Here is an 18,182-nt window from a genome sequence, read left to right as displayed (position 1 = left end):
CAGACGAAGGAGAGGAATGTTTGGGTAGCTTCCTTACCATGTATGGAAGGAGCAGAGGAGAAATAAAAGCGAATACCTGACAAGTTAACCCATAGTGCATTGCCCATGGACAGCGGGCACAAAGCTGGAGGGGGAAGTTTTGTAATTTTGCATTTTCCAATGTGGCATGCAAGTATTTGTGAAAAGGCCCATCTTTAGGAGTAGGACGTGTGGCTAGTCACTCGTGAACGTGTGGATCTATCCAGTCAAGCAGGTCCTCCAAATCACTGCAAGCTGCACCAGTAGGAGGCGTATCTAATGTTAAAAGGCCCAATGCAAAATCTCTACCAATGCAGACAGCTGCAGTGATAAAGTGCCATTATTCCAAAGTCTCACTGTTCAGACTAACAGGGGACAATTTGGCTGAAAAAAGGCAGCAGATATTGGGAAAGCTAGTATGTTCAGCCTGGGACAGCATTGATGACTGAACCTAGAAAGGGTTGAATCTATAGGGACTTGGTAGAGTTTAATTCTAGTCTAAAGTGGGACATAGGTAGGGAGTGCTGCTTGCACTTGTCCTTGATCAGCCAATTGTCTCAATGGGGATAGGGGAAGATGAGTGTGCCCTAAACATCACTCACGGACAGGTGTGTTGCATTTAAAAAGTTGGAGTACTTTTAAGCTGCACGTCCTGGCAGTGAAAAACAGTCCAGAATCTCACCCATAGAACAATGCATGCCAATGAACCAGAGCCATGGGCAGCATTGTTCTATGGGTGAGAAGCATCGACTACAGCACTCCTCCCCTACCGTGTTGATGCTCAAGGGGTCCAATTAGGAAACCTATAATATTGTCAAAATTAAGAATTTGGATATTTGCTCTATTAAAAATTACCAAGTAGGTATCAAACAAATGCCTTAAAGGTATTTCAATCCAAAAACACCCAATAGGCTAACAGCACTAGGCATTAGTCCGAGTGATAACAGATCATTGTATTTGGTCCTGAAGGAGCTTAGGGGTAAGGCTTCGAAACATATCGACCAGCGAGGAAGCTGGAGTTCCTCCTTTCCCAGTTTTTTTTTTTTTTTTTTTTTTTTTTAATCAGAACCAGCTACAGGGATCATTTAAGTTCAGTTTCTCCAAAAAGCCAGTTTTTTTTGTTAAACTCCCTCATTCCTGACCCTTCACACCACTACAGTTCACTTCTCTCCAAAGAGCTCGTGTATTCTACTGTAGGAAGCCCTGCCCCGCAGTGAGGCAGGTAGAACCAGATGAAGCATCCCACCAAGGGACCTTAGTGTTGAGGGTTATTCAAGAACTATTGCATTCCCATGCTAGTAAGCAAATGGTTCACTTGGGTTTAGTCACTTTTTGGAAGGTTAGCACTTTATTTTGTAACTGGAGTGGACTCTGGTTTTTCATAGATAGAAGATCCTCTGACCCCACTATGCAGATCGCTTCTGAACCTGTGGATTTATCAGGACTTCTGATGCAAGGACTGCCCAGCAGTTCTGCTTGCAAGGACAGCTGTGTTTCCAGAGGAAGGACTGGACTTGCACCTTGAACCACTAGTGGATTCAAGGGATCCAAAACCTTGGACACCAGCATCAGGATGCCTACTGCGAGTCCCAATGCCCCCGCCCTCCCCTCCATCACGGTCTACCAGATCTTGCGACTGTCCTGTCAGACCAGAAAACCAGTTGGCGCTGCGCTTTTAATGCCTTAATTTGACTTCAAACCTTTAAAATAAATCTCCAGTTTTACTAGTTTGATTTTTGATTTGGTGGTTCATTTATATTGCAAGCAGGGGTATTCACATCATAATCCTCCCACAGATACTCTGCAGATATATGGGGTGTCTTCTAATCCGAGGGGTAGTGACAGGAACTAACTACCTCAGTGAGATTCTGGAAACTCTGGTGGAGTGTATGAAGGGGGTGATGCTGGCATCACAACCGTGTAGGTAATGGAGAAGGTATCTGAGGAGGGATAGTTGCATCCTTGACAGTCTTGGCCTGTGATCGAGCAAGATAGTATGTTATTTAAAACTTGCTGTGTTAAAAGTTATGTTGGTAGCTCCCCGTGGTCTTAGGTCTTTAAACCTCAATTAGCCCTTAGTGAGACATGCACAAAATGTAATGCACTGTGGAGTTATGCAGAGGCTTCAGCAGCAGTTTGAGGGCAAACCAAATACTGAAAACAAGTTTAGAAGGAAAGATGTCAGGCCAACTCATTAAACAAATTGATAAATAGTCTTGTTTTTTTCTTAAGTGTACTATTATATACTAAGGTTATATGCAATCTTCGCTTGGCAGGCAAAAGGATTTGATAAAATGCTGTGTAAAAGTGTGTTAACATTCATTAGGATCTGCTGAATGTGAGGACACTAAGAAACTGATATTTTACAGCGCTCTGACACCACTATAATACATTTAGCTATTCGTGTCTAAATTTAAATATAGCTAGGTAATGGCAACGAATAGCTTGCATATTTCCTCATACAGCACATTTTGCCTCTTCCAGAAAACTTGGGCTAATGTGGCACACAATTCTAGTGAGAAGTTTAAAGCCTGAGAAGCCACATGGCTTTTAAAAAAAGCACCTAAACTTGGCTCTTCACCTTATAAAATACAGGTCCTTCGAGGTGACTGGAGGAGTGCGCTTATCTGTTTTAACAGTCTAGCGCCTCGGTGCCTTTGGGTATGTGTGTGCATCTAAGTTAACTTCATTTCAAAGGGAAATTAATTTCACTCTAACCCTTTAAGTATAACAGCTTGCATACATTTTTAGAACTGCACAGAATTCTCAAAATCGAATAAAAAACACAACACTAAATATTGTTAAGTTATTTTATTGCACAGAGAACAAAGACGGAACTTAGAACTGGATAACTTGGCCCTGAAATGAAAAAAGTGTTAAAGGTTAGTCTGTGACATTAATCCATTCTGCATTTGTACAACACATCTAACTCGCTACTTGCGCTATATAGGACATCACATTAGAAAGCAATAATGACGTTAGAAATTATTCCCATTTAACTGCAGGTATCTGCAATACTGTAAGGTGCTTCAATAGACCAACACTCAAGTTGCCAAGATTGTGAGTTCAAGCACCAGGCCACGTGGGACTAAGCACTGTTATGACCGCCTAAATCCGATCTTTTGGCTTGGCCATATTTGCGAGGAGTTTCCCCTCAAACCCCACAATCCGATCTTTTGGCTTGGCCATATTTGCGAGGAGTTTCCCCTCAAACCCAGATATCTGGTTTCCCAGAAGTTAGAGCACATAGGGAAATAAGGGGCCTTAAGCCATAGCCCCCCAGTTAAATCAGCCTACTTAAGACTGCTGGCGCTGGGATACTTACGGGTGACTACGCGCTCTATAAAATTAAATAATAATAATAACTGCTAACAACTGTGGGAGAAGCTCAAGCAGTCTTGCTTCCCATGACAGTCTCCCTCCTTGACGCCCAAGGTAGACTATCCATAGCATACAGTGCGGGAAACAAAATTATTTAAGTGCCCGAGGTGGGTTAATCTCTTGATTTAGAAACGCCCAGTCATGTTCCAATCTCTGCGTATCAGTCCTAGTCTCTGGTGTATTGCCCCAACACTACATCAGATTTAGGTTTGAATAAAGCACCACCCAAAAAGTTCAAACCACCACCATATCATTGAGAAGTTATTCGCCCTGTGACTGTCTATAAGGAGTTACTGGTTACCTTCACCCCTTTTTGACCAATCTGGACACTATTGTTTTAACATTACAAAGTGTTGAGGCAGTGATATTTACACAACGCTTTGTCTTGCACACCTAAAAGAAACTAGGCAAGATGCTCAACCATTGTGTACATTATCTATTTCTTAATCTCCATTTGTATATACACGTTGCACTGATTTTTCTGCTCAGCGTACATTATAGGTGCAATCATAACATTACTCAAAAACTGCAACACTATTTTAGACAAACTCATGATTCATAAACCAGAGTTGTCAGTCTGCCCAGTCCCAAACGTGTTCCATCACAGATTACTTTCTCTGGAACCATCAAAAGTCATCTTTAAAGAACCAAACAATACCCCACACTACATAATGGGATGTAGAAATAACACTAATAGTTAGTGCCCGTTACATTTATGGATCGTATGCACGTGGAACACTTCTAAAAACATGCCAACAAGAACTTCGCACTATGCAGACCCTTTACACATACCTTTCTCTTCTTGTCTCCGCCCAATTCAAAGTGTTTACACCTTTTGATGGCCAGCATCCTCTTGGACCTGCAGTTCGACTCAACGCACTCCAATCTCAATACAATCTTTTTCGTGGTCTTAGCCTAAAAAATATATAAAAGTGCTGCTTAGTCTAATGTTAATATATGATACATTCCGAAATAAGAAGTTGTGGGCGAGCGCTGCAAGGGAAGCTGCAAACAGGGAGGAGATCGCCCTGGGAGGTCCTGCCACACTAACCTGGTGCCGTGAGGGGAACGGCGGGAGTCACACTAGCGCCAACATCCTGACCGCCGCGAGGGCAAGGGACTACATCCCCAGGTGCCCCGGCAGTCAGGTGACGTCAGCGGAGCGCCCGGAGGCGCGGGCAAAAGCCAGGGGAACCTCTCGCACCGCGAGTCAAGGGCGGGACCATCTAAGGCCAGAAGAGGACGGGACGGGCCACCCCCCCTGGTCGTGCAGCCAAAAGAGGTAAAAGAACGTGTGTTGCGATATTCCTAGTCCCAGCAGGTCTACTGCTACTTATACCATGTCTTTTAAGGGGGCCCGAAAAATTCCTACTTTGACAAGGGACACGGCTAAGGGGACGATGGTCCAATATCTACTCAAGACAACACCACCTACTGTCCAACAACCCGTAAGAACAGAGCGAAAACGACTGTCCACTGACTGTTCCAATAGTGATTCCACCCCCCCACAGTCAGTCGCTGCGTTACAAAATCTATCACTCCTGGAGGAACTCAACAGCATATGCAAATCCACGTACGTTGCCGTTGAGTCTACATCAGAGCATATTAATGCATCCTACTGCTCTACAGTCTTCACAAGTCCCCAGTTCAGAACATTATCCAACACAGAAATCTCCTGGGTACTCCCCCCTGTCCACCTGCTATAGGTAATACGAACCCCAATATGCCCCTCCTGGACCTTTCTGGGAAACGAAAACAACCTGTGGAGATTCATACAGGCTGCCACGCAAAGCAGCAAAAACTGTCCTTATCCCCAACTTTAGCAACCCTGTTGGCCCAGCTACAAACTATGATTAACTCTGCGATACAACCTCTGATAGAAAAAATAAACAACTTTGGGGAAAGGATCGTGGCAATAGAGGAAATGACCAAGACAAACTCGTTACTCCTAAAAAGTATTGCAGGCCCAAATCATTTACAGCCCCTTTGCGACTCCGTAGTGCCTTTAACAACTCCCCAAAGTAACATTAATCAATCCCGACAGGCAATCCCAGGTATGTCAACTCCACCGACCCAGAAAGTGCAGGCCAAACTAATAACAGCAAATAGTTGCTCTTTCGAGACGAAGCCGATCAAAGTAACTATACCACCCAAAGGGTCATTTCCGAATACAGGGAACATGCCACGAAAATCAAATCACATCCATCTACCACCAGAGGCAGCCCTGTTTGTGTGTCCTTTCTGGTGTGCCTGAGCTTACCAATGGAAAATCTGAAAGTCAACAGGCGTTAAGTAACAAGGCACTGTTCTGGTTAACAAAGAATAGACCCCTGCTCCCCACATCGACGGCAGAATACAATGTGTTAGAAGGGTGGGATGGTTGGGTCCGCTTCGAAAACAGATCTGGCGATCTGGTGCTGATAAAGTTTAGAAATAGCAATGTTGTCCCATACCTACAGACTTGGAAACCACAGTTAGGAGATGGACCTATATACACCTGGGGACTACCTGACTTCTATCCCAGAGAATCACGCCACCCCTATACAAGAGCAAGGAAGAGAGTAACTGTTGGTTGGGCTGAACCAGCTCCGGGGTGAGGGGTATTAACATCCAGACTCTGACTTGACCTGATATATTATTTATTCTAGTACTTGACCTTTTTTAAAGATCTTATGCCATAATGTAATTATTGTGATATGAAACGAAATGTAATGGTGCATATATATTGTAATGTGCTTTTATGATTTTATATCTAAAATCGAATAAAGCTTAATAATAATAATAAGAAGTTGTGTTAGATATTACAAAGATCGACGCATTTCAGTGGGCATAGTCTTGCAACTAAAACCGTTACCAAGTCATTTCTTCCTGGCACATTGCCACTTTCAACAGGTAAACTAAAGTGGTTTTGTTATTATGAAGTACCAACTTGCTTTTAAATACTGCCTGCAGGCTGTAAAGACCCTGCCGAAAGACATTATTTAGTTAGAGCAGCGAGGTTAGACTACAAACAGGCACTTCAAAATAGGAAGAATGAGCTTAAAAACCTTGCGTGGGAGGCATTAAGGCCAGTGCCCTCCGGGACAATATTTCTTTCTGTAGAGAAGTTAGTGCCCCGTTCTTTGTAGAGAGAAAGACTGATTCTTTGGAGGTAGCCATAGCTGAGGACGTGTGGGTCAGTTATTTCACGGCATTGTATAAAAATGATGAACCATGGTTGTTAAATTCCCTTGAGATACTATCACACACCGCTACTTCCCCACAGTCCGAAGCATCATCACACACCATAGATACATTTCCTTTGAACATAGCCTTTTCCTCACCAGAAGTTGAGCAGGCCATTCGAGAGAGTGCCAATTCCAAAGCCCCAGGCCCAGATGGCATCCAAATCGATTTATTTAAAGAAAACACGTATCTCTGGGCCCCGCTTCTCATAAATGCCTTTAGTCAAACCGGCTTTCCTGCCACATGGCAAGAAGCCATTGTAATTCCCATTTTTAAACAAGCATTGGAAATGCAATAGGTCTCGCATTAGAAAAGTTGGAACTATTGGTCTTGTAAATGACAAATATTTTATTTATTTCTTGGTTTTGAAAATTGATAAATTGATAGCTTTGTCATTTACAATGCCAATAGTTATAACTTTCGCGAATGTGACACCTATAGCATTTGGAATGCAACATGTTTTGTATTTACGTGACTTAGATGGCAGCTCTGGTCGTTAGGCCACATCTCTAGAGAGCAGGGTAGGATTTTTTAAAAAGTGTCCATTTGCTGCAAACAGTGGCGATGAAGTGATACCTTTGCTCGGAGTGCGCACCCCCTTTCAGCAGGTGTTGGCAGATGCAACTTCAGCAAGGACAAGTTTTAAAGAGCAAAGGAGCCTGGCCATGCAGGTCTGCAGAGTGAGACGTGACGTCACAGGGGGCGGTGCAAACATGTGTGTGAGGGAGAGAGTCAGATGGGGAAAACCTGAGGTGCTGCGTGGCATGCACAGATGACGACAGTCAAAGTCTGCACCAACCGGGATATATGCTGCCACACAGGAGGAGCTCAACTACATTACTATCGTGTAATCCAAAGTTCTTCACATAAAACATATTTATTCAACATTTCTTATTCAGTGGAGAGCCCTGAACAAAGTACAAACATTGGAAAGATGAATGTTTAGGACGACATGCTAGGATTCTGCCTAGATCCCGGCAGGTCATACACAGATGAAACTGAGCGCTTGTTTATCTCTTGAAATGGTGAAGCTGAAAGACGTCACTCTGCGCACAGAGATAAAACAAATAATTATCCCCACTCTTTTCTGCACGAGCTTGTTTCAAAAGAAGCTGAACAGTTTCATCTGCAGGTTTATTGTGCTACTGAGCCAAGCTGCAATCTGAGAGCTTCTTTTGAAACCTGCTCATGGAATTTGGAGCGGCACCTCATTTACTTCCTCTGGTGTGATTAAATCTTGTGTCGAACTGCAGATAGTGCCAGTAAGTAGCCCCATGTGATATGTTTCACATATCATGCACAATACTTTTATGAGAGGGCAGGCTGTGTTTGAATACGTCCACACACTAAACTACTCCTTGTTGAAAACTGATTGAGGTGGGCGGCCAGGGCGACTAGCAGATGCGTTCTGACTTTTTAGCGATCTTAAAAACGCTGCGGCGCTGGGCTTTGTGCACCTTTGTTAACACGATGAAGGTCGGACGCACGGGGCGAGACGGGATTTGTCTCTAAACCAGGAAGGTGGTCGTTTCGCACCAGGCTGTTAACAGAGGTCAAGTGACAGGGGTGCGCGGGTGGGGAGTTTATCAGACGACCTCCGAGCAGAGGCTAAGAGAGGAGAGGAGCTCGTGACCGGGCTCGTGTTATAAGGTCCCGACACAGAGGCTGTGGTAGCGGCTACATGCGAGCCTCAGCTGGTGAAACTCTGCTTTGTGCCACCACTGACCTCTGCCCCGTCCGAAACCCTCCGAGGACATAAATGGATTCATTAGCAGGGTAACGGAGTAGGGAAACTCTCCAAGCATGTACCCTTTCTCTGTTCTGGGCCCTCACACGCACGCATGTAGAGTAATGCAGGATTCGACAAACAGGCTTTGCGCACCATCCTTCCCATTACAAATAAGGCGGTGTAAAATGAAATCATCAATAGGTCTTGAAAGTCCGCAAGTCTAAAAAGCAGCACAAAAGAATAAACACACAGCCCGAAAGAATGACATCCATACTCTGGTCGAAGTTTGGCTGGCGGGGTCATTACTTGTTCTGTTTGCAAAATCCCAAACAACTCTGAACTGGTTGGTGCATGTGTTTTAGAAAGTGCACTAGGTTGTCCTTCAGTAGCGCGATGCTGCACCAGTAACAGATTTACGTGAAATCTATAGTTTACCCATTAGGATTTTTTTAAAACACAGTGATCACCCGGCAGGATAGCCACCGCACTGAGGTAGCACAGCAGAGACTTGGCGCCCGGCTATTTTATATAAAACCAGGCCCTGCTTCTAGTTAATACATTGAAGTAAAAATAAAGTATTGCAACACGCTAATATATATTTTTTTAAACTGCACACTTTTTCTCTCAAATAACTCTTCTTTTGTGGTAGATGACGCTGATATTGTCTACATAGGCATGAAAAAAGGCATGAAAATTCATATTCTAAATTGTTTTCAATTACAATGTCACCTCACATGTCAATGAATGGTTGTGTAAACTGCGTTTGTGCTCGGAGGGTGGGAGGAGGGCTCCTATCGCAAGGAGGGAGGGAGAAAGCCAGAAATATAGAGGCAGCGATGGAAAGGAAAGATAAGGCGGCCGTAATATAAATGCCGTCCAAAACATGAAGTAAGGCGTCCGCTTCACAGACGCCGTGCTATTAGTCGAGCAAAGGGAAAGCAACAAAAATAATTAATAAATAAATGGACATTGGGAAAAGGCACGCTGAAGGGCGAGGGAGGCGAGGGAGGGAGGAGAAATGCGAGAAACGTGTGAAGCCTTTGAAGCTTCACTTCAAAGGCTTGTTGGCACAGCGCACGCTGGGGGATGACTGTGGGAGGGAGGTTGGTGTCTGTGCACGCGCTTTTAATGGCAATGCGCATTGAGCGAGCTTTCACGGGCACTTCATGGAATCGCCCGATCTAGGTAAGCTCTGTATAAGCCACTTTATATCGAGCTCCCGCTCTCAATGCCCATGGGCATTGAGATAGGTCGCTCGACCTAAAAAGGCGACAGGCAGGACCCTAAATGTTATAGGCCAATCTCCCTGCTCAACTCCTTGATGAAAGTAGCAGGGAGAGTTTTACTTACCAAATTACAATCCTGGCCCAAATCTGAAGGGGTTCTTTTCAAATTCCAATACGGGTTCATGAGTGGGCTGGGCACAGTCGAGCAGGGACTCAACCTGGCACTAATAACTAGCAAATATATGGTGGTCAAAAAAGGGAATTTATACATGACGTTTGTCGATTTAAGCTCTGCTTTTGATTGCTTGAATCACAAAGTGTTATGGACAACCCTAACTAAGATGGGGATAGACCCACCTGTGCTGAATTTTATTAAGGAACTTTACAGAGGTGCAGGAGCAACGGTCCGCTATGGCAAAAATGGAGAACGCACTAAGAAGTTCCCCATAGAAAAGGGCGTTCGACAGATGCATCCTCGCACTGTTTCTTTTTAATTTGTACATTAACGAAGTGGCAGACTTTTTGATTAATTTGAAAGTTGACCATCCTAAAATAAACGGCTTGTCGGTACCAATACTACTATACGCCGACGACGCTGTAATGTCACGAACCCAGGTGGGCCTTCAAAAGGCCTTAACCGGCTTCTCAACTTAAATGGGTTCTAGAGGTTTGAAGATAAACGTGGGAAAAACTTTCACCATGTGTTGCACCTAAAAAAAACCTCCAAAACAGACTGCAAAACCTTCGTTAATCAGGCAAAGATAGGCTTGACCAAAACATTTTCATACCTAGGTATCACTTAATAATAGAGGAACCTGGACCAGTCATTGCCACACGCAATCTGGCCTTCTCCCGCACCATTGGCGCAGTAAAACAATTTGCCAAAAGATTGGGCAGAAAACCTATAGACACCCTGCTTAAGATCTATGCAGCTAAATGTGTCTCCTGCGACCTATGGGGCATAGCAGATTGCACACAAATTCAATTAGCAGAAAACGCCTTATTTTAGGTATTTGTTAGCTGTCCCGAGATCAATCTCTACAACCATATGTCACAAAGAATTAGACCGAGTTCATATCACAGATCTTATTAAGAACTCCTGTCATGCTGTGGCACAAGATATGGTCCTCAGAGGATACAGCTTTTAGCATGGATGCGATCCAAGACTGCATGAATCAATCGGCGGCTAGGAAGTTTATTTGGCTCCACTATGTTAACATTTTTTTAATTCTATCGCCCACCCAGAACTTTATGCAACCCCCAGCTCATGTGAATTAATGCCGAAAAAAGCTTTAAAGGAAATGTGCCTTGAGCTGTTAGAAGACAGGCGGTGGTATCTGGATGGAAGTAAGTCTACGATCATCTCTCATCGTCGCATTCTACATGGCCCCGGCATACATCCATACCTGGCCCCGGAAATTGCTAGTTACCCGAGAATGCTACTAACAAGGATGAGAACGGATTGTTTTTATAGGCTGATAACATTTCCCATCCAAAATGACTGGTCTGCCACATGAACAAAATATCCATGCGATGACGTATCTACGCAGTCAAATATCCATAGCATCTTTTTTTGTAAATTCTATGAATGGGGCAGAAAGGAGGTATCTGTTACCCCTTTTAAAGATGTGGGGACTGAGACAATGCAAACCAGCTCTAATCAAATTATATAGGTTACAGGATGAACTTACTGTGGATGCAGCTGCTAAATTTCTAAAATACGTAGTAAGATGCAGAGGTACAATGGCATAATGTTTGTATGATTGTATTGGATTGTACCATACTTCACTCAATAGCACATATTAGCCAGGATTCCTCCAATGCCTTCTAACACGGTTTTTAATGTCTTAACTTTTTAACGTTTTTCTTGTAAAATAATGAATCAAATTGTACTACTGCTTTCGTGGATGAAATTTTCTTTTTAAATTAATTTTTATGTGCTTTTATGGTTTAACAAACACCGAATAAAGTTATCTTTGACTTGACTGCCGGTAGTATGCTTCTGATGCAGACATAACAGCTTGTTTTTCGGCTCAATGTCAAGACGGCAAGGTAAACTAGGGCTGGGCATCTGGCTATTATTGAGTGCTATGCCAATCAATGATTAAGAGGCCCAACAATGCAATGCTTAAAAAGGACTAACGCCATAAACAAACTACTACCGCGTGCAATAACTAACGATTTGATGGAGAGCTCACACTATGTCTTTAGATAAAGTTGCATGCCATTTATTACACTAAAAAAAACTGCCTCCGTGCTCTCTGATTTAATCAGGTGTGCAATATCAACCCAATTACTCAGCCACCCTTGATTAGGGCACTGGTAAGAACAACCCAGAAAATGTTTACACATCACGGCAACAGGCTTGCAACAAACCACGGCTAGAGCCAAACAATGCATTGATATAAGGACGTGGGCCACAGTGGATCCCTACTAGAGCATACAGGGTGACATTACTAGGCAAGCTACTTTTAGAAACCAGTCTCACCTTTTTACGGAAAATGGGCTTCGTTTGACCACCATAACCGCTCTGCTTACGATCGTATCGTCTCTTTCCTACAGAAAAAAGGCATGTTAATAAGCAACCAAACAAATCTTGAAGACCGTAGAGATCTACAAAGTTTACATCACTATGAAGATAAGTTAGGGCTTACCCTGGGCATAGAGTGAATCCTTTCCCTTCTTGTACTGAGTTACTTTGTGGGGCTGATGCTTCCCGCACTTCTTGCAGTAAGTCCTGCGAGTTTTCGGGACGTTCACCTACCAAGAACAAAATAAGTCAATTCGTACATATATACGCACATAAAGGAAACATGCATTAAAACAGAACTAGTAGAGGGAGCCTACAAGAACAGCATTTCATGGATTCTAATGTGAGAGTCTCGTCGGGAATTAAACTACGACAATGTTAAAGAGTGTAGGGGTAAATAGTCCATAACACTTGTTTACCACTAACAGGTTTCGCAAAACCCTTTTCAACCACAGGGTAGGTGATTTAATTCCAAGAGTCAAGACCAAAGGCATAACATTCCACTAATTCATGAACCATACAGCGAACTAGCAGTTGTCAAACCAGACTGACTGTCTACTCCAATCGATAAAACATGAATGAGATTTTACATTAATGTATATTGAAAGCTCCCAAAGGAAATGCCCAATATGAATGGCAACAGAACGCGACTTTATTATGTAGGAACATTTTAGGTGAAGTAATGAAAATTAACTCCGCAGAATCAGAATTGTCAATTAAAAGCACCAAAAGACCCCTCATAATGATGGACTTTATACAAATTGAGCATAACCAGGCAATTAGAGCCGCGAACAAAGCAGTTTTAAAAGTTGGCGGCATGCCCCTCAGCTCTGTTGTCAATTACCAAGTGCTCAAACCCGCAATATTCACACTCCAGCCTAGACGGCACAATTACAGTGCGACTTAACATAAAGGTGAATGACGAAATACTCTCGTGAAAAATTCCGGTCTGCAACACACTAAAACGGTAAACTCGAAACATGCAGGAGTAAAACAGTCAAAACTCTGTTTTACTCAATTTGTCGTGAGCTTCAAAAGACGATAATTCCGAAACTGCCGCCAGGGCCTTAGTTAATTTTTTCCGGTTGCCCATGAAGAGCACGCTAGGGGTTTCGGTTATAGTTCTGTTGATAACGGAGAAACAAGGATCCGCCACTTAAGTGCGGAGAAAGCATCTATTACTTCCAAGTCAAACGACAGATGAAGACGCACAGTCCCCACAATATCTACAGCAAAAAAGAGCAGGGGCTGTAAAGAACATGTTGTGGGGCTTTCGTGCGGAATGCACCCGCTACAGAGGAGGGATGGCCGCGGATATTTCACACTGGATTAGCGCGATCCCAAAAACCCTCACCATCTTGCCAGCATCAGCGGGCCGAAGAGGACGAGACTACCCCGGAAGTGGTTGTATATATCCGTTCGAAACGTGACCCGGAAGAAGAAACAAGTTAGAGAAAATCATCGCAAGAACAGGAAGTAAGAGTGAATGAATGACACCGCCATAAAGAACGCTAGACCACACGGTGTCACTGTGGACGGTACGATTTGCCCCCAATTCTCACAAACCGACTATTTTTTTGTTAACACTAATGGTACGCCTCCAACAATCAAATGCGACTTCGGGAGCTCGTTAGGAAAGGGAAATAAAATATGTATACAACAATTTATACATAGACACGTCTTACACGAAGTAAAGTGTAAATTCTATTTTATTGTGGTATTACACAATCTTAGCATAGCTATTAGTCAGAATGTTCCGCTGCAACATGGTCGCTCTTTTAGGAATGTTTCAGACAGCCTCCCCCCCACCCCCTTAAAAAAATGGCGACAATGGTTCCGCCTACAAACATCAACTTGGCGGCCATATTGAATGTAGTACTTGAAAATATTCCAGAAGTGTGCACATGCAGCTAGTTATGTTATTTAATGGCATATTGACAATGATTATGCACATTCAAGTATGTAAGGCTTTTTCATACCATGGAAACGTTACACTTGCAGTGTGGTACCATGCCGCACGCCATGTGAGTGATCCAGAGCTCCCAAGAGACCCAGTTGCGTGAGTGAGTAGCTCATCTGCACCCAATATAAAACAAGCACTGGCAAAGCCAAACGGTCTGGCGCTGGCCACCAGCTTTCTGGTTATTATAGTTTTATTTTGTAATGGTGTTTGCCAAAAATTATTGTTTTGGAATATGCTGTGCTCTCTTCAATCTAAAAGAAATTTTTGCTACAGGTAAAAACTGTGTTTATTGTCTCAAGGCCCCACTCCACCTCCCCACCTCTCAAAATACAGTAGTGCTCCCTGGCTGTGAGGGGAACTACTTTGTGTGTGAATATGTTCCATGTGAAAGGTGTAGTGCGCCACCTTTAGTAAGTGTATGCTACACCAACCGGCCACTATGTGGTAACCTCGAACCGGATGTGCAGCACTGAACTCAGGGCCCAGCGCAGCTGGCCCCAGCAGGCCACCATCACTGGGAGTGCCAGCTATTCCCAATGGGATCGCATATTGCGACAGCCTCATTAAAATTCATGAAGCATGCAATTTGCGACCCCATTGGGAATGGCAAACAGTGTCTGAGACTCTGTTGTACATTTATTTATCTATTTATTATATTATTTATGGAGTTTCATATAGCGCTGACCTGACCCGGGGGAATCGGAGCGTTTTACAACAGTGTTTCATAATAGTTACATAGTTTAGCAGCCTTAAAAGCATAACGTTTGGCAGTCCAAGAGGGCAGAGGCTTCTTGAGGCATAGGTTTCTTGAGGTAGTGGTTGAGTCCTGAGGTAGCCTCGTTGGATGCTTTATTGAGGTAGTCCGAGGTATTGAGGCAGCTTAATTGTTTGCACATTTGCCTTGAAGTGGGCTGAGGTGGATCTGAGTGATGTAGAGTCAGAGAGCATCAGCATCAATGATATCGTGCCGGCGGCAGCTATCCATTCGGGAGGGAACGGTTGAGGAGGAGGGCTTTTAGGTATTTTTTAAATTTTGTGAAGGACGGGATAGTTCTGATATCTGTTGGGGTGGAGTTCCAGATTTTTGGTGCGTTTCCAGCAAATGACCTTGTGGCGGTTTTGTGTTTGCGTGTTCTCAAGGGGATGAGAAGGAGGGTGTTCGAGCTCCTGAGGTTTCTTGTCTACCCGGCCTTCTTGAGTTTGGCGGCCAGGTAATCCGGTTTTCCAGTGTGAAGGGCTTTGTGCGTGAGGCAGGCCGTTCTGAAGTTAGCTCACTTTTCGACTGGAAGCCATTGTAGTTCTTTTAGTGCTGGAGAAATGTGGACGTATTTTCTGATTCCGGTGACCCTTCTGGCTGCTGCATTGAGGGTTGTTTTGAGGGGGGCCAGGTGGGGTTTTGTGGTGCTGGTTAAGGTTGCGTTGCCATAGTCGAGTCTGGATAGCACCAGTGATTGGGTGGCTTGTTTGAGGTCTTTAGTAGGGATACATAGTTTAATTTGTAGAGAAGCTTTAGGTTGAGGAAGGCAGTCTTTGCAGAGTTTTTGATGTGTTTGGTCTTGTCCAGTTTAGGGTGATTCCTAGGGATTTTACGGAGTTAGCCAGGGTGATATTGCCGTTTTGAGCATCCATAGCTTTAAGCCATTCTGCGATTTGTGGGTTCTCTTCTTTGTTGGAGATGAGGAGGATCTCCTTTTTGTCTTGGTTGAGTTTAAGGGGATTTAGGGTGAGCTAGTGTTGAAGTTCTTTTAGAGTGTTTAGTCTGAGGATGTCGTCTGGGGAGGAAGTTTCCAGATAGATCTGGGTGTCATTGCATTTAGGTGGAAGCGTATATTCGCCTTTTTTTGAGTATGGTGGTGAGGGGTTCCATGTATATGTTGAACAGTTGTGGTGAGAGCACTGAGCCTTTGGGCACACCTCTGCTGACGGGGTGGAGGTCAGAGGTGACTTTTTTTATTTTTATCCTTTGCGAGCGGTTCTGGAGGAAGGAGGTGAACCAGCGGAGGACCTTCTCATCGGCATCTACCCTTTCTTGTAGGGCCTTGATGAGAAGTTGGTGATCTACCGTGTCAAAAGCTGCTGATAGGTCGAGGAGAATGAGAAGGCAGCAGTGATCGGAGTCCAGTGACTTGTGGATGTCATCTATGATATTGAGGATCGCCGTCTCAGTGCTGTAACCTTTTTTGAATCCCGATTGGTCAGGGTCAAGAAGGTTGATGTTGTCCATATGTTGAGTCAGTTGTAAAAGGACACATTTCTCTAGGATTTTGGATAGGAGGGGGGAGATTGGAGACGGGTCTGAAATTGTTCAGGTCCATGTAATCAAGGCCTGTTTTTTTTAGTAGTTGCGTTACTTGTCCGACTTTAAGGCATTCAGGTATGATGTCGTATCTCAGGGAGCTGTTGATGATTCTGCACCAGAGCAAGGCTATGGAGAGTTTGAGTTTTTTGCTCAATCGAGTGGGTATAGGGTCCAGGATGTGAGAAGCGGGTTTGGAGGTGCAGATTAGCTTGATAATCTCGACTTCCATGATGGGATTGAAGGACTTCCATGTATTTGTGTGGTGTAGGCATGTGCTTTCTATTGGAGCTGGGGATAGGCTTTCGCAGGCATGGTTGGTGTTGGTGTCTAGCGAGTGTTCAATCTTGGAGATTTTTTCTTCGAAGAAGGTGGCGAAGTTTTCGCACAGTTCCTTGGAGGCCTCGATGGGGAGTACAGAGAGCAGGTGGTTTGCTGCTTAATGATTTTAAATAGTTCATTTGGCCTGTTTTTTGCATTGTTCAGGGCAGAGCAGAAGAAGTTGTTTCTTTCGATGCGGATGTGTTTTTTGTGTTTTCTCTGAGCTGCTTTGAGTTGTTCTAGGATGCTTGTGGAGGGGTTGTTTCTCCAGACTCTTTCTATCACTCTAAGTTGTCTCCTTTCGATGTTGATGTCTGTATTGAACCAGGATCTGGATGGGATGTTCCAGTTTTTTTTTAGTTTCAGCTGGGCTATCTGGTCTAGAATGGATCTCAGGGATGTGTTGTAGTAGTTAGTGAGTTCTGTCATGGATAGATCATCCGAGGAGGCATTGAGGAGGGAGTTGACTTTTTCCTCCAGGTGAGTCATGTTGATCTGAGTGAGATTTCTGGTCCATTTGGGCTGTTCTTGGGTGGGGGGTTGTATAGTGGCTGGCTGTGTGAGGTGGAAGAGGATTAAGTGGTGGTCGGACCAATCAACAGGGAGGGTGTAGTTTATCATCACCGCATCACGGTTGGCTATGATGGCATCTAGGTTGCACCTTTTTGTGAGTTGTTTCTGTGCAGTGTTGTGTGAGGTTGTTGTTGCATAGTAACTCACTCAGGTTTTGGATTACCGGGTTGTTATCTTCGTTCCAGTGTAAGTTTAGGTCACCCAGATTAAGGTTATTCGCGTCTCATAGTGAGCAGTGGGCAATCAGGTCAGACAGGTGTTCGGTGAAAATGGTGGAGTTGCCTGGGGGGTGGTAAATAAGGTGGCAGGTAAGTGGTTTTTTGTTGCAAGTGTTGATGTTGACAGTTAGGCACTCAAAGGTGCTGTAGTTGGAGGAGGTGGTTTCCGTCACAGAAATATTGTCCCTGTGGATGATTGCTAAGCCTCCTCCTCTTTGGTCTTTTCTGTCTTTGTTTGTTATTGTAAAGCCTGGGGGGACAAGAGTGTCAAGGAGTGGAAGGGAGGAATCATTAAGCCAGGTTTCGGTAATGAATGCTATGTCTATGTCGTGCGTGAGGATGGATTCTGCTAGTTAAGTGGCATGTTTGGTGTCTGATCTGCAGTTTATGTTCATGCAGTTAGTAGGGGTCGTCTCTGTTTTGGGTTTCTTCAATAGGGGGACCGTGGGGATGTTAGTGCGGGTGGTCGGTGGCCTAGGTGAGTTTGGCGGGGCTTGGTCTCTTCCTAGTCCGGTGATCACTTGAATTTTGGATTGGAGGGTTACAACAATAGGATTGTCGTACGAGGAGGTGAGATCCGTCGCATCACTCTCAGACATGGTGTCCCTGGTTCTTGTCGGTCTCCGTGTCAGATTGGGGAGGGGGTTAGCTATCCGTCTCTGGGGAGGGACAGTGGACAGCTAGGCTGTACCTGGGTGGTAT

The 18,182-nt window shown here is 44.2% G+C and overlaps 1 protein-coding gene across 1 annotated transcript; it reads right to left on the bottom strand.

The window, feature by feature from the left end:
• Nucleotides 1–2,814: 2,814 nt before the first annotated feature.
• On the bottom strand, nt 2,815–13,567 carry RPL36A (ribosomal protein L36a). Its single transcript, XM_086964644.1, has 5 exons — nt 13,464–13,567; nt 12,234–12,339; nt 12,068–12,135; nt 4,192–4,314; nt 2,815–2,877 (listed from the first exon to the last, which is right to left on the bottom strand). Exons 1-5 carry the CDS (start codon nt 13,464–13,466, stop codon nt 2,857–2,859), a joined length of 321 nt encoding a protein of 106 aa, XP_086820770.1. The 5' UTR covers nt 13,467–13,567; the 3' UTR covers nt 2,815–2,856.
• Nucleotides 13,568–18,182: the final 4,615 nt, after the last annotated feature.

Source organism: Lissotriton vulgaris, chromosome 4_1 (assembly GCF_964263255.1).
Source record: "Lissotriton vulgaris chromosome 4_1, aLisVul1.2, whole genome shotgun sequence".
NCBI classification, from domain to species: domain Eukaryota; kingdom Metazoa; phylum Chordata; class Amphibia; order Caudata; family Salamandridae; genus Lissotriton; species Lissotriton vulgaris.
The sequence above is the reverse complement of the archived record's forward strand: the minus strand, read 5'-3'. Positions and strand labels throughout refer to the sequence as shown.

Excerpts from the sequence above, each read along its gene's own strand:
- RPL36A (XM_086964644.1), bottom strand. Across the intron at positions 12,136-12,233 it reads GGATTCACTCTATGCCCAGG|GAAAGAGACGATACGATCGT; the intron begins GTAAGCCCTAAC and ends TTTTTTCTGTAG. Across the intron at positions 4,315-12,067 it reads AGCCCATTTTCCGTAAAAAG|GCTAAGACCACGAAAAAGAT; the intron begins GTGAGACTGGTT and ends TATATTTTTTAG.